The 24,577-nt window shown below is 39.2% G+C and overlaps 1 protein-coding gene across 4 annotated transcripts in view; it reads right to left on the bottom strand.

Annotated features, from left to right (window-relative positions):
- Aff2 (AF4/FMR2 family member 2) overlaps nt 1-24,577 on the bottom strand; it is a 638,276-nt gene that overhangs the window by 49,267 nt on the left and 564,432 nt on the right. For all 4 annotated transcript variants that reach the window (XM_028855771.1, XM_028855773.1, XM_028855772.1 and 1 more), the window contains exons 9-11: nt 7,861-8,020; nt 4,358-5,395; nt 1,481-1,602 (exon numbers count right to left, since the gene is read on the bottom strand). In XM_028855771.1, the coding sequence (XP_028711604.1) occupies nt 1,481-1,602; nt 4,358-5,395; nt 7,861-8,020 (1,320 nt within the window). The remainder of the gene's footprint in view (nt 1-1,480; nt 1,603-4,357; nt 5,396-7,860; nt 8,021-24,577) is intronic.

Here is a 24,577-nt window from a genome sequence, read left to right as displayed (position 1 = left end):
TGTTTTTTTGAGACAGGGTTTCTCTGTGTAGCTTTGTGCCTTTCCTGGAGCTCACTTGGTAGTCCAGGCTGGCCTCGAACTCACAGAGATCCACCTGTGCTGGGATTAAAGGCATGTGCCACCAACACCTGGCAAAAGACCATTTCTTAATTGAGAGTTACTTTACTCTTGATTTTGACTCTTCTATAAAACAGAGCAACAACTCAATAGGTTGCTTAGTAAGGCATTGAAAGTGTGGCTCTTTTCTACTGCCCTGGGCTCTATCTTTTATCTGTAGGTACTCCAAACTTGGCCCAGCCTGGGAACTGAGAAAATATTGTACCACTACTATGCCATTTTATTCTGAAAGAAAGACTAGGAATGATTATATTTGACCATCAAGATCCATGCTTCCTCATATACCTGGTTGATCTGAGCAAAACTGAATCATGTTGCTTCACTGGGTTTCTTTTTCTGAAAACTATGTTAATGGATATTGTAGAGACAAACTCTACCAGAGAGTACATAATATGTCACAAATAATAACTGATTTTCAGAGTGAGGGGTAGGCATCTTAAGGATCAAATGTTATTATGCAGAGCAGGATTAGCAGAAGAGAGTCTGTTTCTACCTTTCATTAAAACAAGACGCCAGACCCATGCAAGCTAATAACTTCTTCCCAACATCTCATCTGTGGCAGATTGATACTGTAACACTGATGTTAAATAGTAATCTGTGAGATCAATTGTTAGCAGCAGTTGTCCAGATTGCCTCTCTGCTTTGGGCTACTAATAGACTCCAAAACTGGGCTTTGATGGGAGTAATCTCGAATGTTGAATGAATTTATTACAATAATTACACAGACAGAATGTCTTGAGTAGCTGACATGATTGTTAGTTAAGTGATATTTATAAAACAGAAGGAACTTGGTCACAATGCTTGCTAGACACAGAGGGTTAGCCTTCTCTGGAGAAGGATGATGTTCTTTGACTGCGAAAAGGACAAGGAAGCCTCCTGCTTGATCTTGGGAACTTGCCAAAGAGAAAAAAGGGGAGGAGGGGCTAGTTGATTAGAATCAACATACCCATCCCTACCAGGCTTTCTTAACACACAACAGCCCTCCATGGGGGCAGAGTAATTTCCCAAGCATGTCATTCTCCTGGTCTTTGTGGAGTCAGGATGCAAGTACTGGTCTTCAAGCTTTGTATTAATATTAGGAAATGGCATTCAAAGTAGCATCCTATTTAGATCAAGGGAAATTGTCTAGTCATCATCAGAAGTGAACCCAGGCCAAAAGCAGATTGAGCTGATTAAGATGATATGTGTTATTCTGATATTTTCTCTTTTTAATTCACTTTTTTATTTTTTGTTTGGTGCAAAATCATTCTTGGTTCTAGTCAAATATTCTAATGGGACAAAAAGCCCCTAATATGTTCAAACATTACTCTTTAAAAAGTGAAAACATTCATAAAAGGGCCAACTTGAAACAGGGAAAACTTACTCTCTAGTGTTGGGAGGCTTATGGGGTGGGGCTGGTGAAATGCAAGGAGGAAGCAAGCAGATAGTAGTGTTGTCCTCCAGGCGTTGCTTCTTCTCAGGGATTTTCTCTGCAGCTTCTGCTGGCTTTTACAGGGGAAAATAATACATAGATCTTGAAATACACCACACATTCAAACGAGCATGTTTCATACATTAAGAAAATGAGAAAGATAGTTTACTTCTATTTTAGCTTCTAGATTAGGTTGGGGAGTTAAATGAGTACTTTTTATCAGACAGAAATGTAATCAACCTTCCCTAGTCTAGTCCTACCAAGAGGTTGGCATATGAGAGGGTTAAACTTCAATGTAAATCTCTGATTAAAGATTGTGTAGCACAGGAACCTCATAATGAAAGTGAAGAGAATTTATAATTTTCATATACTCCTTTCATCCATGGTGCCTTTACAGAGTGATAATTAGGTAATGAACATTGTAATCTCAACCCAGTGCAAATCCTGTTTAAACAGCGTGGGGCTTGTGGGTGACCTATAAAGGCTGTCTATAAAATCAACAATATGCAAGGGAGTGGACCATGTATAAAATGTCTTTCATTCTTAAATGTGTTCATTGCAAAGACACATGTTCACTCTATTGTTTTGTTGCAGCTTGGGGACCCCTATCTCCTAGTTATCCCTAGCCTGCAAACATTGCAAAAAAATGTTAGCACTCTATTTCTTTGCACACCCCACTTTCCAAGTTCTTGTCTCCAACCTATCCCTATATCCCTAGTGTTTCCTTTTTCCCCCAGGATGTATAGTCTCCTAGAGTAACTCTGTATCCTAGCACTCACACATGTTTTGCCTGCCTCCTAGTACTCTCCAGTCTGTCACTGTTCAATAGTATAGTGTATTCCAGTGGAATAGTGTTTCTCACCATGCAAATACCATTTGGTCTACTAGCACTCTAATGTTTTCCCAGTATTTTGTATCTGTCTATCTATCAGTCTTCTAGTAGTCTCCAGTCTCACAGGGCTTACCAATCTCCTAGAGTTCTTTTGACTTACAGACTGTCTAAAACGCCCAGTCTCCAATTATTTTCTTTCATCCAAGCACACTAGCCTTATTGTGCTCCACTCTACAACTGTTTTTCAGTATACTGCTTTCTGGGCTCAAAGTGCTTATACCCTCAAATTTATCTCTAGATGCATGGTGTTCCAAATAACCCAGCCTTCTTGTCTGTGAACTACTTAGTCTCCTGTCACTCCCTGTATCTAAGTACTCCCCTGTTGCCTAACACTCCCTGTCCCTTAGTACTCCCTGTCCTTGAGCACTCTCCTGTCTCCTAGCACTCCCTGTCTCTTCTGACCCCCATATACACTATCACTCCTCAGTCTTCTACAGTTCCTTGGTTTCCTCAATCCCTTTTACATGTACTTATCTATCTGCTAGTGTCTTTAGTTTCCTAGCACTCCTCTATTTTGTAGAGCTTTAGTGTCTTAGGGTTTCCCATTGTTCTGGGACTTGTCAGTATTCTACCCTATCCCAGGGTCGTGCTGCTAATTTCTAGTTCCCCTTAGGTTTCCAGCACTATGTAATGTGCAATTGATCTCTTGTCCCCTAGTGTTTCCCAAATCTAATGTTATCTAAGTCCTAGTGCACTGGGGTCTTCTAATACCCTATTATATTCATGCTCCCCAGAGTCATAAGTGTTCTTTTGTCTTCACTCTATAGTCTCCTACCAGACTTTGACTTCTTAGTACTTTCCTGTCTCCTAGTGTTCCCCAGTGTCCCAAGATTCATTTCCTTCTGTGGTCACACTCAATCTCTTAAAACTCCCTCTTCACCTAGCAGTTTCCTTTCTTCAGCACTTTTCAGTCTACCCATGATTCCAGATGCTTTTCTTCTATCTTTCCCCTGTATCCTAATGCTCCTTGTTCTCACCCCCCTCTCTTCTGATATTTACTTCATTTGAGTCACCTCTAGTCTCTTCTATTTTTTAACCCTTTAACTACAAGGGAATGAAGACTCTAAGAGCACCCCACTTAATAAGTCACTATTGTCTATAGGTAAGGTTTTCTTCACTAAACAACATGAACAATGGCCATACTCAAGATACCCCCTCACAGAAAGAAACAGAGGGAATAGTCAAAGGAATAGGAGTTGCATTTCTACCTACTATGGTGCTTTGAGGAACACTATTAGCAAAACATCACCACAAGAGAACATGATTCTAAAAAATTAACCCAAGATATAGAGGTAAATAAGAAAGAGTTTATTAGCTATAAACTCATATGTCTAGACATATTTTAATTGGTAAAAGTCACTCTGAATTTCCCCCTATGGTGACCCTATGCAAGCCTAGAATTTATACCAAAACATGTTTAGATGAGATTTTCACAGAGTAATCCTTACAAATAAGCCAGTAATCCTAAAAGGCTATCTAAAGGCTATTGTAGATGTCAGGATACCCCAGGATAGCTGACTCATGAGTGCATTAATATGTGTCAAAGACATGAATGAACGTAGAAGATGTACTTGACCATTGTGTGCAGATAGGCACCCTACTGATGCTAGAGTGGGAACTACTTGCATTAGGAGCAATTTAAGGAGCTGACTCCTGGGACTGGCTACCTTGGGAAAGAGGCTTCTTTGTATTCTTATTTCCTATATATCATAATTTCTCATAGTCCTTAACAGCTATCTTTGCCAATGGCTACCATCACAACCTGATCATTCCTAACACTGTTGTCATATGCCAAACATTTCATTCCTCTTAAAAAAAATGTCATTTCCTTTACCAAAGCTTGCGATACCCTGCCATTTCCCCCCACCCAAAAAAAGACTACAGATGAAGTTAGACTCTGCTCACAACCACCTGACAGACTCCACTGGTCAACTCACCTTATGCTTACGCTTGCCCTTAGGGCCTAGTTTTTCCACAGCGGTGGCAGCAGTTTGACGCTTGGGTTTTGAGGCAGTCTCCTTGTGCTCTGTCTTGGCAGGTGTTGCTGGGACTGTGTTTTGGCCAGGTATTCTTGAAAGTAAGTCAAGGTCAATCTTCACCCAGAGGTTTTTTGGATTTTCGTGATCCCTTAGAGGGGACAAAAGCTCAGTTTGCATGGCAAGAGGAGGTGAAAAAACTGTCTGCTCATTGCTGCTGGATAAGTTGCTGCTGCTGCTGCTGCTGCTGCTCCTGCTGCTACTGCTGCTGCTGCTGGTCAAGGTGCTAAGGGTCAGGTTAGCATTAGAAGTATCCTTGGATTTAGAAGTGTTATTTCCAAGAGCAATGCAAGGAGGCAGTACTTTGATCTGCAGGGTCTCTTCTTGGTCTGTGTTGGAGTCAGATGTAGATGAATCTGTTTCAATGAATTCCCGGGACTTTGGCACAATCTTCCCAGGCCCCCTAAACTTCTTCTTCTCGGTGGCCAAAGGGGCATGAGGCCTTGGTTCTTTCCTAGGAACTGGTTTATGGGCAGTGGTTTTGTTACGGCTTCGAGGTGGATCAGGAAACTCTACACTTTCTTTTTCTTTGGGAGTGCTGCTGATAATATTTGGTTTGGGCCAGGTAAACTCCTCAAAGCTGGTGTTTTTCTCAACTTTTTTGAGCTGTTTCTTCCCAATTGTCCTTTGAGAAACTGTATCAACTGATGTTGACAACTTATGCTTCAAAGCCTTTGTTTCTGGGGTTTTTTGATTGGGCCTTGGTCGTGCTTTCTCCCTAATGAGGCTGAGGAGAGGTCTTTCTTTGGGTCCAGCCACAGCCTGGCTGGAGTTTGGTTTCACTTTGACCTGGACTTCCACTGGTTGTATTATTGGAGGAGGCAGAGAAATGGTCTTCATAGGTGCCTCATTTTGGCCACAAATAAATGACTTATTCTGGGATGTGACTTTGTTTAGCCATTTGTCTAGCTGCCATTTGTTTGTGGAGGGTGGCTCAGGCTGCAGATTGAGAAACAGTAATAAGGATGAATTTCACATGTGTAATACTTTAGGGGGACTTTTTGTATAGTGACTATTTGCTAATAAAATGTTGGATGATGTGGGCTGGGAATGTAATTAATAGAATACTTGCCTAGCATGCATGAAGCCCTGGGTTTTGTTCTTAGACCCATATAAACCAGGTGTGGTTGTAGACATAGAAGAGGGTCCAATGTTCAAGGATATTTTTAATTACATATCAAGTTTGAGTTTGAAGCTATTTTGAGCTACCTGAGACCTTGTAAACCTTGGGTGTTAAGTGACAATCAGTGACACACACACACACACACACACACACACACACACACACACACACACACACACGAGGGGGGGAGAGACATTGAGTACATACTTTCAGTGAAAATTAGAGTGATTTGTTTTCCCCTTGTATCTGACTAGATAAAAGCCATCCAGCTACAAATCAACCAATCTGGTTTTTTTAGCACCAGTTTCTATTGTCCCTTTTAAAACCTTCTCTGCTCTAGCTAGGAAGTAAAGGATTCTTCACAAGGGGAAACTTCTGACTGTAGCCCAGGGTTCCTGAGAGAGAACTCTGTTCCTAAAGTCTTTTGCTAAGAATTATCGGTCACCCTGTCACCAAGAGACAGAGGTAATGGTGTCTTATCCTGAAAGGAAATCTAAGTGCATTTGAAGCATGTTCAGAAGGAAAAGCTTTCCATCCTCACAAATACCAGGGTCTACTACACAATGCTGTAATTAATTGAAAACAGTAATGTCTTTGTGTTTTTCCTGAAGGATTAAAAAAATTGACTCCCTCAAGCCACTACACTTTCCTAAATGCATGAGCACATGAGCAATAATCATTTTTTGGGGGATGTATATATAGACTTTAGCATTCACTATTTTAAAAATGATTTATTTATTTATTATGTATTCAGTGTTCTTCCTGCAGTTACCTCTGCAAGCCAGAAGAGGGCACCAGCTCTTATTACAGATGGTTGTGAGCCAGCCTGTGGTTGCTGGGAATTGAACTCAGGACCAGTGGAAGAGCAGTCAGTGCTCTTAACCTCTGAGCCATCTCTCCAGCCCCCTAGCATTCACTATTAAGCAATAGAAATGGTATATTCAATTCAGGCTCTTGATATTCAACTCTGAAGTCTACCAGTTTAAATAAAAAGCCATCATTTTTTAAACATTATTTATTTTTTAAAAAAAGTTTTTTTCATTTTACATACCAATCCCAAGTTTCCCTCCCTCCCCTTCTACTCCCCCATTTCCTCTAATCCCACCACCCCTCCACTCCTCAGAGAGGGTAAGTTCTTGGTGAGTCAACAAAGTCTGAAAAGCCATCATTTTTATTAGAAGACCTCTTCTGAAAGCCACCAAGCATATGGCATCAGTAAACAGAGGATGGCAGAATTAAAAAGAATTAAGTAGCTGTTATCCATGCCTGTAGAAGACAATAGCAGATAAGTAGGAAGGAAACTATATGAGTTGCTGTTCTTAGCAGTGTAGCTCTGGCAGCATACTGAGCTGGGTTGCAGGCCGAGCTTTACTACTGTATAACTCTGAGAGCTTGGGGTAGTTTTGGTTTAACTTCTTATAAACATGCATTGTCACCTATAAAATGGACTATAGTGAGAGAGAGTACAGTATCAGTTTGTTAGGAAGAAGAAATGAGAAAATATAAGTCAAGTGTCCAGCACATAATTTGCTATTTTTAACAGCAAGAAAATGACTACTGCCTTCTATTATTCCTTTGTGGTTATTGAAAAAGAAATGTATAAAGAGCCATGAGATGAATTTAGTTGTTGTACCATATGCAGGCTCAAGGAACCAGAGCACTTATCTTCAACTCATAGAGGATGGAAAGAGAAAAAAAATAATTCTTCCATTTCAAAGTTTTTGTTCTGGTGTTTTGTGGTGCTAGGCTAAACATTTCATGACTTATTATTATCAGACACATGGTGGGAATTGCAATAAGGAGCATGGGACTGCTTGAGTGCTGTTTTACCTTTATGGAAAGGCAATTTCTCAAGTCTTCCTTGTTTAGTATCCATTTATCATTTTAATGACTTTAAAATAGACTTAAGGGTAGGCATTTTCCGATCGAAATGGGTCATGAATGGCTTTGTTGATTCACTTAAAACATTAGTTGTAAGCTTCATCATTAATGTACTAGTTTTTTGTGGGATGAGGCTCGAGGCTAAAACTAGCTAAGTGACTGCCACAGAAAATCAGTCATGCAGTAAGCAATCTGTACAATGCAGACTGAGCCACACAGAAGGAATCTACGTACGTTAGGACATATACAGATATATGTTTTAGAGAAACAATCCTATCAAGTCTCTGGCTAGTTTTCTGAAGTAGTTACTCTACTAAAGGACTTAGACTGGTAATATGTGGCATGCTAACTTATGTATCAGGACATAGATGAATGCTGGGGTCTTGACAACTTCACTTACCTCTGGAGTGGCCACTCGAGGAGCCTCATTAGACTCACTGTCGGTAGTGCTGCTTTCAGTGTCTGAATCCGATTCTGAACTACTCTCTGACTCACTGGAGCTTCCTGACCCCCCATTTGCTTGCACTGCAGGTGGAGGCCGTGGTGTGGCCAAGAGTGGGCTGAAAGAAAAATGACATCATTTATTGCCTCATCTAGACTCAGACTAGAAGGAAACAGCCCCATTCTACACAAAGACTTATTATCTGTGAGCTGCAGGCAGAGTAGAATATAGGATCCCCGTCTGACAGATACAAAATATAGGGCTCCAGGAGACCAGTGATGAGACCAATGTCAAAGGTTTGATTAGAACCAAGCACCTTGGCTCAGCAGTTTCTTTTCTTCCAGGAAAGCCTCCTCACTTTCATATTCCACATGAAAACTTTCAGAAAAGATTTCATACCTTATGGATACAGACTGGAAGCTGAGACTTAGATGTTTAATTGTTCCATTTATTGATTTCAGTTACTTTTTCATTTTTGTTCCTCTCTTCCCTCCACACCTAAGTTCTTGGAGTATAGTCCAGTGTAGTCATATTTCTAATAACTGATAACATCAATTATCCTTTTATTGGAGGAAAATAAGGTCCAGGGTCAAGGAAAGATGTGTATAAACCTCACAGTAGAGGCTAGCACTTGGCATCATACTGCCCTATCTCTGTCAAAGGAGCTGTGCTCAGTCCATGTTATTCCAAGGGTCTCAGGTATGGACCTGAATTTCATCTGTTGAGTTCAGGAGTAGGAAATGAGAAAATGTACTTCCTTGTGTTCTTCACTATCATTTTTGTAAAGAATTTGAAATTTTATGAAGGAGGTAAGATCCTAAGGGAACAACTATTTCCAATGATTGATTTCTAAATTTGTAAAGCTGAACAAATTATTTGAAAAGTTATACCATTTACCACTCTGCCTTTGTTGGGATTCAACTCTTCTTTACCAATCATTTACTCTCTGTGTACTACACCATATGCTACAGTCTTGCAGCATTCTGGAGGACAATATTGTTTTTCTGTCTTTGTCTATTTTTTCTTTGGACTAGTTCTGCTCTTCATTCTATTATGAACTGTACAGGAAAAAAACCATAAAAACAAAAAAAAAAAACAACTGCAAAACAAAAACAAACTTTAGCGAGGGTTTTCATCTCAGTGAATCTTTTCAACTCTGTCTTCCTTTGGAGATCAATTGAACTCAAAGTAAGGGTAGGCTTGGGGCTAGTGAATTTTCCCTGTGATACTAAGTCTCTTCCCTCCTTTTGTTTGCCACACCACCCCCTTGCTTCTCAAGTCAGACACTACTGCAATTTTCTTGGCTTTCTCACTTAACATTCCTCAAATGTGAGGCAAAAAGTTCAAACAAGTGGCCATGCCCTGACCTTGGAGGTGACCTAATTCTCTGGTCTCATCTTCAAACCTAAGATTAAGACATTTCAAGAATTCTCTTGTGCAGGTTGCTAGAAGCATAGACCTTTATTCCTTGCCTGAAACTATAGAAGTTCATGCACCATCCAACACCCTCTGCAGAGCCTCTTCTCCAACAATGTGGCTCTCATCACTGGGATGAAGATTTCCTTCCCTGCTACTAGGGAAGAAATGAGATTCTTTTATGGCAGCATGGGTTCTTCATCAGCCACTATTCAACACAGAGAACCCTTTTCACCACTTAAAACTTCAATCCCTGAAGGCTGGTCCTTTAATCTCCTAGGTAGATATTTTCTTTCATGGAGCAAAGACTCATCTTAAATTGCTAGCTACCAAGTAAATGCTATCCACAAGCACATCTCTGCCAAATACACCAAGACATTAGAGGAAAGCACAAGAAATAGGGGACTAGATCTCTTGCGGAGATGTATGTATATTTCTCTTACAAGGAAAGGGGAGGAAGACTGTATGTTGGTGTTTGTATTTCTCTGCATTTCTTTACAGAACTCCCTTTAGGTGCCAGCAATGACTCCATACTTATATAAAATACCTTTTGAATTGAATCAATTAATTTTTATCTTAAGTTACTAAATAAAGATTAAGAGAGTATATCTAGGAGCTGGAGAGATGGCTCAGCAGTTAAGAGCACTGGCTGTTCTTCCAGAGGTCCTGAGTTCAATTCCCAGCAACCACATGGTGGCTCACAACCATCTGTAATGAGATCTGGTCCCCTCTTCTGGCCTGCAGGCAAACATGCAGCCAGAACACTGTATACATAATAAAATAAATAAATAATTATTAAGAAAAGAGAAAGTATATCTAAGTGAGACTAATCCAGAGATTAAACAAATTTGGTGCTGTGGGATGTTCTGTATGCTGTAAATATGTGTTGCTCTGATTGGTTGATAAATAAAATGCTGATTGGCTAGTAGCCAGGCAGGAAGTATAGGTGGGATAAGCAGACAAGGAGAATTCTGGGAAGAGGAAGGCTGAGTCAGGAGATGCCAACCTGCCATCCAGGGAGCAACATGTAATGGCACATAGGTAAAGCCACAGAACATGGCAACATATAGATTAACAAAAATGAGTTGAGTTTAAGTGTAAGAGCTGGTCAGTAGTTAGCTTGAGCTAATGGCCAAGAAGTTTTAAATTATATAAGCCAATGTGTGTTTACTTGGGGAATGCAAGTATGAGAGATTTGGTGAGTGACAGTCTGGGACACAGGAAATATTCCTAATACAAATGGCATCCAGATGTGGTGGCAACAGTTTCCACCTAAAACTTAAGAAAGCCTAAAGAAAAAGATTCTAAAATGGAGCTAAAAACAGCTTCCTAGTTGTGTCTCTCAGGCCAACTGTAGCCTGCAGGCTTGAGCTACAGTATGGTGGATTTGTAGCATAGAAGCTTGAGTGCAGCATGGCTGATTCCTACTATGGTACACAGAGATTTGTCCAAGGTGCAAAGTATGCTTCATGGTGGATTTAGCCTTTGCTAATACAGACAATTAATTAATTAATTGATTACTTAATTAATTGATTATTGATAAAATAAAGAGGTTTCTGGGCTACACATTGCAGGATGGAAGCATAGACCCACTTCTTCCCAGAGTTGGTGATGAGCATGGTTTATCCAGAACTGGCAGTAAACTTAGTTCGGTCATGTTGGGAATCTTAGGTGGGTGGAGCCAGCAGCCAAAGCTGCCATTTGAGTCCTAGCCACTGCAATTTAAAGTGATAGATTCATAATAAGGCAGATTCAGATGGAATAAGACTTTAAAAGGTTTACAGTGTATGTAAAAATGTATGTAGGCTTAGAAGAGAGAGGAAAATGAATATAGACAATTATATAAAGAGATAGAAAGTTTCAAAAACAAAGTCTTTAAAAAAAAAGTAAAAGTAACATAAAAAAATAAGCCGCATAAAGATGGAAATCATACACAGAGTCTGGATTATATTGTCTTTGGGATTTTTAACTCCTGAGAGACATTTGATTGTAAAAGCTGCTGAGTTAAATTAATATGTGTATTTTAAAGATAATTTGATTTCAAAATTTATGTCTAAGGATATGTTGCTTACAGGCTAATATGATTTGACCAGCCACGACCCCCAGAAAGGTCTCAGTGACACCACGGCCAGATCATCCAACATCCAAAATCAACTTCAAGGTAACAGGCTCAGAGAATACAGCCTCATAGACTACTCCAGTCAGGACTTGACCATAATCCTAAAATTTTCTTTGTGTCCCCATAAGATTACTAGTTCCCGAGCTCCCATCCTGCCCCCGACTTCCCTTCTGGACCAGAGGTGAGTATCCGGGTCCAACCTGGACCCCATCCCTGGGCACCAGCCACTCCGGGAAGACCTGCCCAACTCAGCCCCAGGTTCTGGCCACCGGGTAGGTCCCCTTCTAGCCCCACCGGGAGGGATCCCCTTTTCCAAGCCCCCAGCAGCCCCTGCAATCTCCACGCCCTGCCCCCACGCCCATCTGCCTGAGACCTCAGCCACTTCCTGAGACTTAGAGACTGGCCCCCAGGTCCCATCCTGCCCCCGACTTCCCCTCTGGACCACAGTTGGACAAGAGAACTCCCTTTTGGACAAGAGAGAGAGTCTTCCTGAATCTGTCAGCTCTTTCTGAAACATGTACACTGATAAGACCAAGAAGGAACCACAAGGAGATGGGCAGACATCAAGGCAAAAGTACAAACAACAAAATGAAGAGCAATACAGCATCACCAGAACCTAGCCCACCTCCAACATCTAGACCTGAACAACAAAAATTGGAAGAAGCAGAAGAAAGTAGCCTTATGAGTAAATTCATGAAGAAGGTAGAGGCTTGTGTAGAGGAAAAGACAAGAAAATTGGAAGAACGCTGTAAACAACTAGAGGAAAGGGCAAACAAAATAGAAGAAAACAATAAAGCCCTCCAAGAAAACAATAAAATCCTGGAAGAAAACAATAAAGCATTGAAAGAAAATCATGAAAAAGCAATGAAACAAACACAGGAAACAGTCCAAGAACTGAAAAGGGAAATTGAAAAAATAAAGAAGACACAAACAGAGGGAATGCTGGAAATAGAAAACCTGAGTAAAAGATCGGGAAATTCAGATGCAAGTATAACCAACAGAATGCAAGAGATGGAAGAGAGGATTTCTGGCATTGAAGATACAGTAGAAGAAATAATTTCATCACTCGAAGGAAACACTAAAGCCAACAAAGTCATGAACCAAAATGTCCAAGAAATTTGGGACACCATGAAAAGACCAAACCTACGAATTATAGGGATAGAAGAAGGTGAAGAATACCAACTCAAAGGCACAGAAAATATATTCAACAAAATTATTAGAAGAAAACTTCCCCAACTTAAAGAAGGAAATGCCTATGAAGATACAAAAAGCCTATAGAACACCAAACAGACTAGACCCCCCAAAAAAGTCCCCTCGACACATAATAATTAAACAACTAACTGTACAGAATAAAAAAAGAATATTAAGAGCAGCCAAGGAAAAAGGCCAAGTGACCTATAAAGGTAAACCCATCAGAATAACACCTGATTTCTCAATGGAGACTTTGAAAGCCAGAAGGACCTGGACAGATGTAATGCAGACACTAAGAGACCATGGATGTCAGACCAGACTAATATACCCAGCAAAACTTTCAATCATCATAGCCGGAAGGAACAAGACATTCGAAGACAAAGCCAGATTTAAACAATACCTATGCACAAACCCAGCCCTACAGAAAGCACTAGAAGGAAAATTCCAACCGGAGGAAGTGAGATACACACTCGAAAACACAGGGAATAGATAAAGCCACAACAGTAAACCCCAAAGAAGGGAAATACACACACACTACCACCAAAAATAACAGTGATGAACAATCACTGGTCATTAATATCCCTTAATATCAACGGACTTAATTCACCTATAAAAAGACATAGGCTTACAGAATGGATACGAAAGCAAGACCCATCTTTCTGCTGCATACAAGAAACACATCTCAAATTCAAAGACAGGCACTACCTAAGAATAAAAGGCTGAGAAGAGACTTTCCAATCAAATGGTCTTAAGAAACAAGCAGGGGTAGCCATCCTGATATGCAACAAAATAGACTTCAAACTAAAATCAATCAAAAGAGATCAAGAAGGGGGCATTACATCCTCATCACAGGAATGATCAACCAAGATGAAGTTTCAATTCTGAACATTTATGCCCCAAACACAAGGGCACCCATATATGTAAAAGAAACATTACTAAAGCTTAAACCGCATATAAAACCCCACACATTAATAGTGGGAGATCTCAACACCCCACTTTTACCACTGGACAGATCTCCCAAATCTAAATTTAACAGAGAAATAAAGGACTTAACTGATGTCATGACCCAATTGGACCTAATAGATATCTACAGAACATTCCATCCTAACAAGAAAGAATATTCCTTCTTCTCAGCACCCCATGGAACTTTCTCTAAAATCGACCACATACTTGGCCACAAAGCAAATCTCAACAGTTACAAAACAATTAGAATCCTGTGTTCTATCAGACCACCATGGTATAAAGTTAGATTTCAACAACAACAAAAACTACAGAAAACCTACAATCTCATGGAAACTGAATAATGCTCAACTGAATCACCAATGGGTTAAGGAAGAAATAAAGAAAAAAATTAAAGACTTCCTAGAGATCAATGAAAATGAAGACACCACATACCCAAACTTATGGAACACTATAAAAGCAGTGTTAAGAGGGAAATTCATAGCACTAAATGCCCACATAAAGAACTTGCAGAAATCCCACACTAGTGACTTAACAGCACACCTGAAAGCTCTAGAACAAGAAGAAGCAAAGTCTCCCAGGAAGAATAGATGCCAGGAAATTAACAAAGTGAGAGGTGAAATAAATAAAATAGAAACTAAGAGAATAATACAAAAAAAATTAATGAAACAAAGAGTTGGTTCTTTGAGAAAATCAACAAGATAGACAAGCCCTTATCCAAACTAACCAAAAGACAGAGAGAGAGAATCCAAATCAACAAAATCAGAAATGAAAAGGGGGACATAACAACAGACATTGAGAAAATCCAGAGAATTATCAGGTCATATTTCAAAAACCTCTACTCCACAAAACTGGAAAACCTAAAAGAAATGGACATTTTTCTGGATAGGTACCACATACCTAAGTTAAATCAAGACCAGATAAACTATTTAAATAGTCCAATAACCCCTAAGGAAATAGAAACAGTCATTAAAAGTCTCCCAACCAAAAAAGGTCCAGGACCAGATGGTTTCAGTGCAGAATTCTACCAGATCTTCAAAAAAGAGTTAATACCAATACTCTCTAAATTGTTCCACATAATAGAAACAGGAGGAACATTACCAAACTCCTTCTATGAGGCTACAATTACCCTGATTCCTAAACCAAACAAGGATGCAACAAAGAATGAGAACTACAGACCGATATCCCTCATAAACATTGATGCAAAAATACTCAATAAAATACTGGCAAACAGACTCCAAGAACACATCAGAACAATTATCCACCATGATCAAGTAGGCTTCATCCCAGGGATGCAAGGGTGGTTCAACATACGAAAGTCCATCAATGTAATACACCTTATAAACAAACTCAAAGAAAAAAACCACATGATCATCTCACTAGATGCAGAAAAGGCATTTGACAAAATCCAACACCCCTTCATGATAAAAGTCTTGGAGCGATCAGGAATATAGGGAACATACCTAAACATAATAAAGGCAAATTACAGCAAGCCAACATCAAATTAAATGGAGAGAAACTCAAACAATTCCACTAAAATCAGGAATGAGGCAAGGCTGTCCACTCTCCCCATACTTATTCAATATAGTACTTGAGGTTCTAGCCAGAGCAATAAGACAACATAAGGAGATTAAGGGGATACAAATTGGAAAGGAAGAAGTCAAGCTTTCCCTATTTCCAGATGACATGATCGTATACTTGAGTGACCACAAAGATTCCACCCAGGAATTGATAAAGCTTATAAACAACTTCAGCAACATAGCAGTATAGAAGATCAACTAAAAAAAATCATTAGCCCTCCTATATACAATGGACAAAGAAGCTGAGAAGGCAATTAGAGATACATCACCCTTTACAATAGCCAAAAATGACATAAAATACCTTGGGGTAACACTAACCAAGCAAGTGAAGGACCTATATAACAAGAAGTTTAAGTCCCTGAAAAAAAAGAAATTGAAGAAGATGTCAGAAAATGGACAGATCTCCCATGCTCATGGATAGGCAGGGTTAATATAGTAAAAATGGCAATCTTACCAAAAGCAATTTACAGATTCAATGCAATCCCCATCAAAATACCAACACAATTCTTCACAGACCTGGAAAGAATAATACTCAACTTCATATGGAAAAACAAAAAACCCAGGAAAGCTAAAAGAAACCTGTACAATAAAACAACTTCTGGAGGCATCACAATCCCTGACTTCAAGCTCTACTATAGAGCTACAGTAATAAAAACAGCTTGGTATTGGCATAAAAAAACGACATGTGGACCAATGGAATCGAATTGAAGACCCTGACATTAACCCACACACCTATGGACATATAATTTTTGATAAAGAAGCCAAAAGTGTACAATGGAAAAAAGGAAGCATCTTCAACAAATGGTGCTGGCATAACTGGATATCAACGTGTAGAAGGCTGCAAATAGATCCATATCTGTCACCGTGCACAAAACTTAAGTCCAAGTGGATCAAAGACCTCAACATAAATCCAGCTACTCTGAACCTGCTAGAAGAGAAAGTAGGAAGTAGTCTTGAATGCATTGGCATAGGAGATCACTTCCTAAATATAACACCAGTAACGCAGACACTGAGACAAACAATCAATCAATGGGACCTCTTGAAACTGAGAAGCTTTTGTAGAGCAAAGGATACGGTCAACAAGGCAAAGCGACACCCTACATAATGGGAAAAGGTCTTCACCAACCCCACATGTGACAGAGGACTGATATCCAGAATATATAAGGAACTCAAGAAATTAGACATCAAAACAACCAACAGTCCAATTGAGAAATGGTCTTTAGAACTAAACAGAGAATTCTCAACAGAGGAAACCCAAATGGCCTAAAGACATTTAAGGAATTGCTCAACATCCCTAATCATCAGGGAAATGCAAATCAAAACAACTCTGAGATACCACCTTATGCCTGTCAGAGTGGCTAAGTTCAAAAACACTGAAGACACTTTATGCTGGAGAGGATGTGGAACTAGGGGAACTCTCCTCCACTGCTGGTGGGAATGCAAGCTTGTACAACCACTTTGGAAATCAATATGGCGCTTTCTTGGAAAGTTGGGAATCAATCTCCCCCAAGATCCAGCTATGCCACTCCTGGGCATATACCCAAGAAATGTTCCATCATACCCCAAGAGCACTTGCTCAACTATGTTCATATCAGCATTGTTTGTAATCGCCAAAACCTGGAAACAACCTATATGCCCTTCAACTGAAGAATGGATAAATAAATTGTGGCATATATACACAATGGAATACTACTCAGCAGAGAAAAACAATGACATCAAGAGGTTTGCAGGCAAATGGATGGATCTAGAAAAAAATCATCCTGAGTGAGGTAACCCAGACTCAGAAAGACAAATATGGTATGTACTCACTCATAGGAAGATGCTAGATGTGGAACAACGATGACTGGACTGCTACTCACATCACCAGTGAGGCTACCTGGAAAACGGGACCCCAAAAAATTCACGGAGAAATGGATGAGATCTACATGAATAGCCTGGTCATGAGTGGGAACAATGAAGAGCGACGGTCGAGGGAAAGAGAGTGGGAGATCCTAGCTGGATCAAGAAAAGAGAGGGAGAACAAGGAATAGGAGACCATCGTAAATAAAGACCCCATGAGAAGGGGAGGAAGCAGAGAGCTATGGAGGCCCACGGAGATCCACAAAGATACCCCCACAAAAGACTGCTGGCAATGGTCGAGAGACGCCAGCAACTGACCTACTCTGGTGATGGGATGGCCAGACACCCTCATAGTTGTGCCATAAACCCCATCCAAGGACTGAGGAATCTGGATGCAGACATCCACAGCTGGGCCCCTGGTGGAGCACTAGGAGTCTAATTAGTGAGAAAGAAGAGGGTTTATATGAGCGTGAATTGTTGAAGCCAAGGTTGGATAAAGCACAGGGACAAATACCAAATGAATGGAAGCACAGGATCTATGAACCAAAGGCTGAGGGGCCCCCAACTGGATCAGGCCCCCTGAATGTGTGAGACAGTCATTTGGCTTGATCTGTTTGGGAGGCAGCCGTGCGTTGGTGCCGGGTCCTGGGCTCATTACATGAGTTGGCTGTTTGAATCCTGGGACTTATGCAGGGACGCTTGTCTCGGTTTGGCAGGGGGGGACTGGACCTGCCTGGACTGAGTCTACCAGGTCAACCCCAGTCCTCGGGGGAGACCTTGATCTGGAGGAGGTGGGAATGGGGGGTGGGCTGGGGGGAAGGCAGGGGGTGGGTGTGAGGGGGAGAACAGGAGAATCTGTGGCTATTATGTTGAACTGAATGGTGTTGTAAAATAAATTAAAAAAAAAAAAGATTACTAGTTCCCTCTATCAGCAGGAAGTACCTTAGAAAACTACTCCCACATTCCCAAAAAATGGATTATGGATGTTTGTCTTTGTTTAGGTTGTTGTTTACAAATTGTTATTGGTCATACTCAATATCTTTTTAAAAGAAGAAAGGGGGATATGATATGGAACTATAGGATATAGATATGATAGGATAAAAGGATGGAATGTTGAACCTACTTTTAAAGAGCAACAACTTGTTTAAAATGTTTTATATTACTATGGATTTTAGTTTATTGATACAAATTGAAGGTTAATTTTGTTATACTGTATATTTCTACTCTTGTTTAAGGTATTATGTTTGTGCAGCCCATTTAAATTGTAAGGGATAGTTAAGAAACACAGATTAATAATTTAGTCTTCCATGATAGTCCAACGTTTTATATATATATATATATATATATATATATATATATATATATATATATATATATATATATATATATTTCAGTTAGGTGGATGATCTTCAAACACTCCAAAGACCTACAGAATATAACATTTAAAATGTTTTAAGAACTTTGAATTTCTGGACATTGAGACATGTTTGCTCCTGGCAACACCAATCTACTTCAGAGAAGATAATGGGTGTTCAAGAAACATTATGGAATTTGCTTTCTTTGTGGCAAAAGTTAGCCACTGGGCAAAAAAAGTTCCCTTGCATTGACTGCTTGATAATATGTTGTATAAACTGGACTTGCAGAACCCATAGGAAGGTGAACACTGAACTTTGCAAGGCAAAATGGTCCTTTGGGTTCCTGCTTTGCAGAAGACACTGCCAAACATTCTACAGGACACAGAAAAATGACTGAGAGACTCTAGACCTATGGGCTAAAAATGGATGCCCCAACATTGCAGCAAGACTTTAGGTGAATGTCCAGGCAGCCAGGTGTCTCTGTCATTCTAGATTTTTGGAAGTTGCTTACAATGTACTTCCTGTTTACTTAGGTAATATTATATCCTTCTGAGGTCTTTGATATTGTTGAAGACTAGATAGTTATAATTATGGTTATGATAAGAGATAGGGTAGATATAAAACCTTAGACTCACAAATTTAGGATAGATTGAATATTTTCTTTAATTGTGCCAAATACAAATAGACTCAATAATATTAATACTGCAAATCTTGCTTGATAACTGTTCTACTATATGTAATTTTACTTTGTTAAAGTTAAAAATCTTCCTTTTTGAAAAGACAGAAAAGGGGAGATGTTGTAGGATTTTCTGTATGCTGTGAATATGTGTTGTTCTGATTGGTTGATAAATAAAATGCTGATTGGCCAGTAGCCAGGCAGGAAGTATAGGTGGGATAAGCAGACAAGGAGAATACTGGGAAGAGAAAGGCTGAGTCAGGAGATGCCAGCCTGCCATCCAGGGAGCAGCATGTAATGACACACAGGTAAAGCCATGGAAAATGTGGCAACATGTAGATTAACAGAAATGGGCTGAGTTTAAGTGTAAGAGCTAGTCAGTAGTTAGCCTGAGCTAATGGCCAAGCAGTTTTAATTAATATAAACCTCTGTGTGTTTACTTGAGTCTGAGTCCCTGCAGGTCCAGGTAGGACCAGAGAAAACTCCAGCTACAATTTGGTCTCAATATCCCTCAAACAAAGTTTCAATTATAACTTAACACATTGTAAATGCTGAGAATTTATCCACTGGGTGGTGGATAAAAATACAATTTGGATCCAAGATTATTATTTACCAATGAAAGGCTGTTTCCTAATATTCATTCATACATGCATTCATTTGTGGCTTCTTGTAAGAAGTGGGTCATCCTGATATTATCAACTTAAAATGGGTTGTGGATTTAGTTTGGGATATTTCTGGATAGATTTCCCATTTACTATATTATTTTTGTGAAATTTCTGTAAGAAACAAAGTTACCACTGAGTTTATGCCCTCAAGATAAAAGCACTAACATGATACACACAAGGCATAGATATTTTACTTAGCAGAATCAATTTATTCCAAAACTAACTCAGAATGAAAGCTTCACAGATTTAGTAGAAAAGTATGGGAATGTGTGTGATTGATGTAACTGTTCTTTATCCAAAGCCATTCTGGGGACAAATGCATTGTGGTATGCAGATTTTTAAAACCTCAAAATTAATATATATATATATAATATATTAGATATATTAACATATATATAATATATTAGATATATTAACATATATATATATATATATATATATATATCTCCCATAAAATACCTTAATGAAACAATGTTACTGCAGTAAACTTCAAAGTGTGCTTTACATTAGTTTAGGTCAAGGATGTCATCAAATGAATTTGCCTCAAACTTAAAGAAAGATCTAGAATTTCTTAACTAGTTAGTTTCAGAATCATAATTAAGAGATTATGTACATGGATAGAAACCCCTGCACCCAGTCTGCTAAGTACTGAAACAAATATAACTGAGTCTAGGCTTACTTCCTATGGTGCTGCCTGGGACTGTTCCCAGGAAGAAAAATGAAGCCAAGACTGAAATACTTGTCTTGACATACAAGTCTTCAAGAGTGGAACAAATATCAATATTAGAATAATTGGTTCATGCCCTTATTCTTGTCTAGAATCCACTGTGGAACTTTCAAGTCAGAAAAGCATCACTATATTTCAATTTTAGTTATTTGTCTAAAACTACCATCTGGTTAGCTAAATTCCCACTTCTACTACATTTATTTTCATATGCCATTTATTTTCAAAATGCATATTAAAGTGACTGTGAATAAATCCAACCAATGTAATACTCGATTCTGCATAGGACAGGAAGGATTAATGCATAATATATATCTTCATTCACCAAGGCTACATTAAAATTATTTCCCACACACCATTTACTCTTATATTTAAATAGACTACATTTCTAAGGAATGCTAGTGGTTCCAAAAAGATCACTATCCTTTAGTATATGAAATTAATTACTTCACATTCTGAAGTGACTATGACTTAAACTCTAATGGAATGTAACTTCTCAAAGGACACACATTTGTAACAACTTCAAAGTCAACTGTTCAATCTTTTCATAGATCAGCTTTGCTACTGTATTCATCAGTGAGTCAGCTTTAGTTAATGAAGCAAAGCCTCATTTTAATTCCAAGCTCATTCATTTTGTCTTTACAACTTCAGCTTGACTAGAAGGGAATTCAAGGCACAGGAGAGAAAGATCATAGCAGGTCACTAGGTGTGGAATTGGGAGAGCATTAAAATGACTTCTTTAGAAAGAGTTGTCTCTGGTCTAAATATCTCGAGAGGGCTGGGAAAATTTTTATTCTAGACAAGAATACATTTATGGTTGTATTGACTAAATGTTACCAGAAACAACTGTGATTGAGTTGTGACACCATAATTAATGAGTAGATGCAAGAAAAACAAGAGGCTGGAAACAATATAGAAGAAACTAAGACTATTTGATGGAAAGAGATTTGGGGGAAGAAAGGTGAGTGGATCATAAAATGAATGACAATATTTGAGCAAACTGAAGGTCTATCCTCTGGGAAAGGGGGTGACATGCAGAATACTCTCCAAGATAATATAGGAACAGTAATCTAGACATTTAATTGGGAATATTTCCCTTCAACATTTTTAAGTTTTTTCCCCAAAATGTTGATGTGAAATATTCTCTGCAAGTCAGTGACAAGGCAGCAAAACGGTCATGAAGACTGTGATAGTAAGATTGCAAGTATGAGTATGGAGTAGGGTTGGATGATGTTTAAGATATCTTCTCACTCAAAGGTCCTAATCATTTTACAATTAAAGTGTATAGGAGATTTTAAGGGAGAGTATGTACTAGTTATAGGAGAAAGTATGAGAATGCATTGATTCCATTCAATCTTCTGCTTAAGACAGGTCAAAGATGATCTGCTTTCAACAGCATTTTATCACTCATATAATTCTTATTAAACCCTAGACTACTAAAATATGTATTTTTGAAGGACTGTTTTATGACTTAGGTTTTTCATTGACTCAGATTAATAGCTTTCAGAAAGTCAAACAATTGCATTAGTGCTCTTAGAGTCTGCTCCTAATTTAACTGCAAGTTCCTTTCATAAGAAGTAAAGAATAATTATGGATTGACCAGTTTGCTTAATCAAAGAATGTAGACATCAAAAAGAAAATTCTGGATTCTAGAATAGGTAATATCTTTGTATTGAGAAACATAAATAGAAATTCTTTTAGCATCATATATTTAATGTTGAAGGATTTGAAGTATAAAAATTAAACAATACATGATTTCAACATTTAAAAAAATTAACACTTCTTACCAAAACAATGTAATGAATATCAAAACATAAGTGAAGCATAACTATAAAAACCTTAAATGTATTAACAGCAAAATTATAATTTATTTGTGTAACAATTATTAACTAAAATATTTAGTTACTTTCAAGGACCACAATGGTAGACTGATTTTTCATTACGACTGCCAAAGATTTGCATCTTAATCTCTTTTCTATAACAACTTTGTAAAGCATCATCTCACAAGTATTGAAGTACTTAAAGACAGTGTTTATACTAGACTAGATTACCAAGGATCACTATCTGTAGTGGAGTTTGGAACAGTTATGTAATGAGATAAATGAAAATTTTTGACAAGAAAATCCTTGAGATACTTATATTGGGAATAAATACCAAAAGACCCAGAACTTGACAATGACATGTAGCATCAGATAAGTTTCAGGATAGACTTGCATTAAATTCTTTCTTTTAGTTGAGACTTGCAAATTTTAACATGATCCTTTCCTAATTTTATAAGGGCCACATGTCTGTCAACCAGATAATTTAGAATACTTTTATATTTCTGTTCATAATTAAACTGTGAAGAGATCTCTACCTGATCTTTCCTCTCTTTGCCTCAAATTTTACTTTATAATTTCTTTTTATAAATTTTGGATTATAAAACTGCTGTGGGACGGTCTATATGTCAAATTGCTCTGATTGGTCAATAAATAAAACACTGGTTGGCCAGTGGCCAGGCAGGAAGTAGGTGGGACAAGGAGAGAGGAGAATTCTGGGAAGCGGAAGGCTGAGGAGGAGAGACACTGCAGCCGCCGCCATGACCAGCAGCATGTGAAGACGCCAGTAAGCCACCAGCCACGTGGCAAGGTATAGACTTATGGAAATGTATTAATTTAAGCTATAAGAACAGTTAGCAAGAAGCCTGCCACGGCCATACAGTTTGTATGCAATATAAGTCTCTGTGTTTACTTGGTTGGGTCTGAGCGGCTGTGGGACTGGCGGGTGACAAAGATTTGTCCTGACTGTGGGCAAGGCAGGAAACTCTAGCTACAAATGGCGCCCAACGTGTTGGCAAGAGTTTCCACCCAAAACCTGAGAAAAGATTCTAAAACGGAGCTAAAAACAGCTTCCTAATTGTCTCTCTCAAATGAGCAGCAGCTGCCGGTTTGAGTTACTGGCAGGTTCCTGGCGTGTGCGCTCGATCTGCAGTATGGCGGAATGAGGCCTCTGCAAGTGGCACATTAAGCTGCGTGGTGGATTTAGCCTTTACTAGTACAAAACAAAAAAAGAGGTTTCTGGGCTACACGCTGCTTGGATAAAAGCACGATGGCTCCCAGAGCTGGTGGAAAACGTACCACCGCCATGTTGGGAAGCTGAAGTGGGCAGAGCCAGCAGCCACAGCGCCATTTCAGGCTTAGAAGGCTGCAGTTTAAAGCAATAGGCTCAAGATAATATAAAACATAAGCCACATAAAGATGGCTACCACACAGAGAATCTGGATTATGTTCTCTTTGATATTTGTAACTGAAGAGAAACATTTGATTGCAAAAGCTGTTGAATTATGCCAAAATGTGTATTTTAAAGGTACCTTAACTTCAAAATTTGGATGTAAGGATATGTTGCTTTGGAAAGGAGGCTCTGCTTTTGTTTCTACAGAAAGCCAGAGGCTATGGATTTGTTCCAGATTAAGATACATCAGGTTTGACCAGCCAAGACCCCCTGAAAGTTCTCCGATGACACCATGGCCCAGATGATCCAACATCCAGAATCATTTCAAGGCAACTGGCTCAGACGATACGGTCTCACGGACTACTCCATGATCCTAAAATTTTCTGTGTCCCCATAAGATACAGCGCCCCCCTCCAGCAGGAAGTAGTAAGAAAAGCTACGCCCAAATTCCCAAATATACCAAGCTGACTTTGGAGGTGTGTAAAAGTTAAAACCTTCCTTTTTTAAAAAAAAAAAAAGAAAGGGGAAGTGCTGTGGGACGGTCTATATGTCAAATTGCTCTGATTGGTCAATAAATAAAACACTGGTTGGCCAGTGGCCAGGCAGGAAGTAGGTGGGACAAGGAGAGAGGAGAATTCTGGGAAGCGGAAGGCTGAGGAGGAGAGACACTGCAGCCGCCGCCATGACCAGCAGCATGTGAAGACGCCAGTAAGCCACCAGCCACGTGGCAAGGTATAGACTTATGGAAATGTATTAATTTAAGCTATAAGAACAGTTAGCAAGAAGCCTGCCACGGCCATACAGTTTGTATGCAATATAAGTCTCTGTGTTTACTTGGTTGGGTCTGAGCGGCTGTGGGACTGGCGGGTGACAAAGATTTGTCCTGACTGTGGGCAAGGCAGGAAAACTCTAGCTACAAATCTAGCTACATAAAACTCTG

The sequence above is a fragment of the Peromyscus leucopus genome, chromosome X, assembly GCF_004664715.2.
Source record: "Peromyscus leucopus breed LL Stock chromosome X, UCI_PerLeu_2.1, whole genome shotgun sequence".
Lineage (NCBI taxonomy): Eukaryota > Metazoa > Chordata > Mammalia > Rodentia > Cricetidae > Peromyscus > Peromyscus leucopus.
The sequence above is the reverse complement of the archived record's forward strand: the minus strand, read 5'-3'. Positions and strand labels throughout refer to the sequence as shown.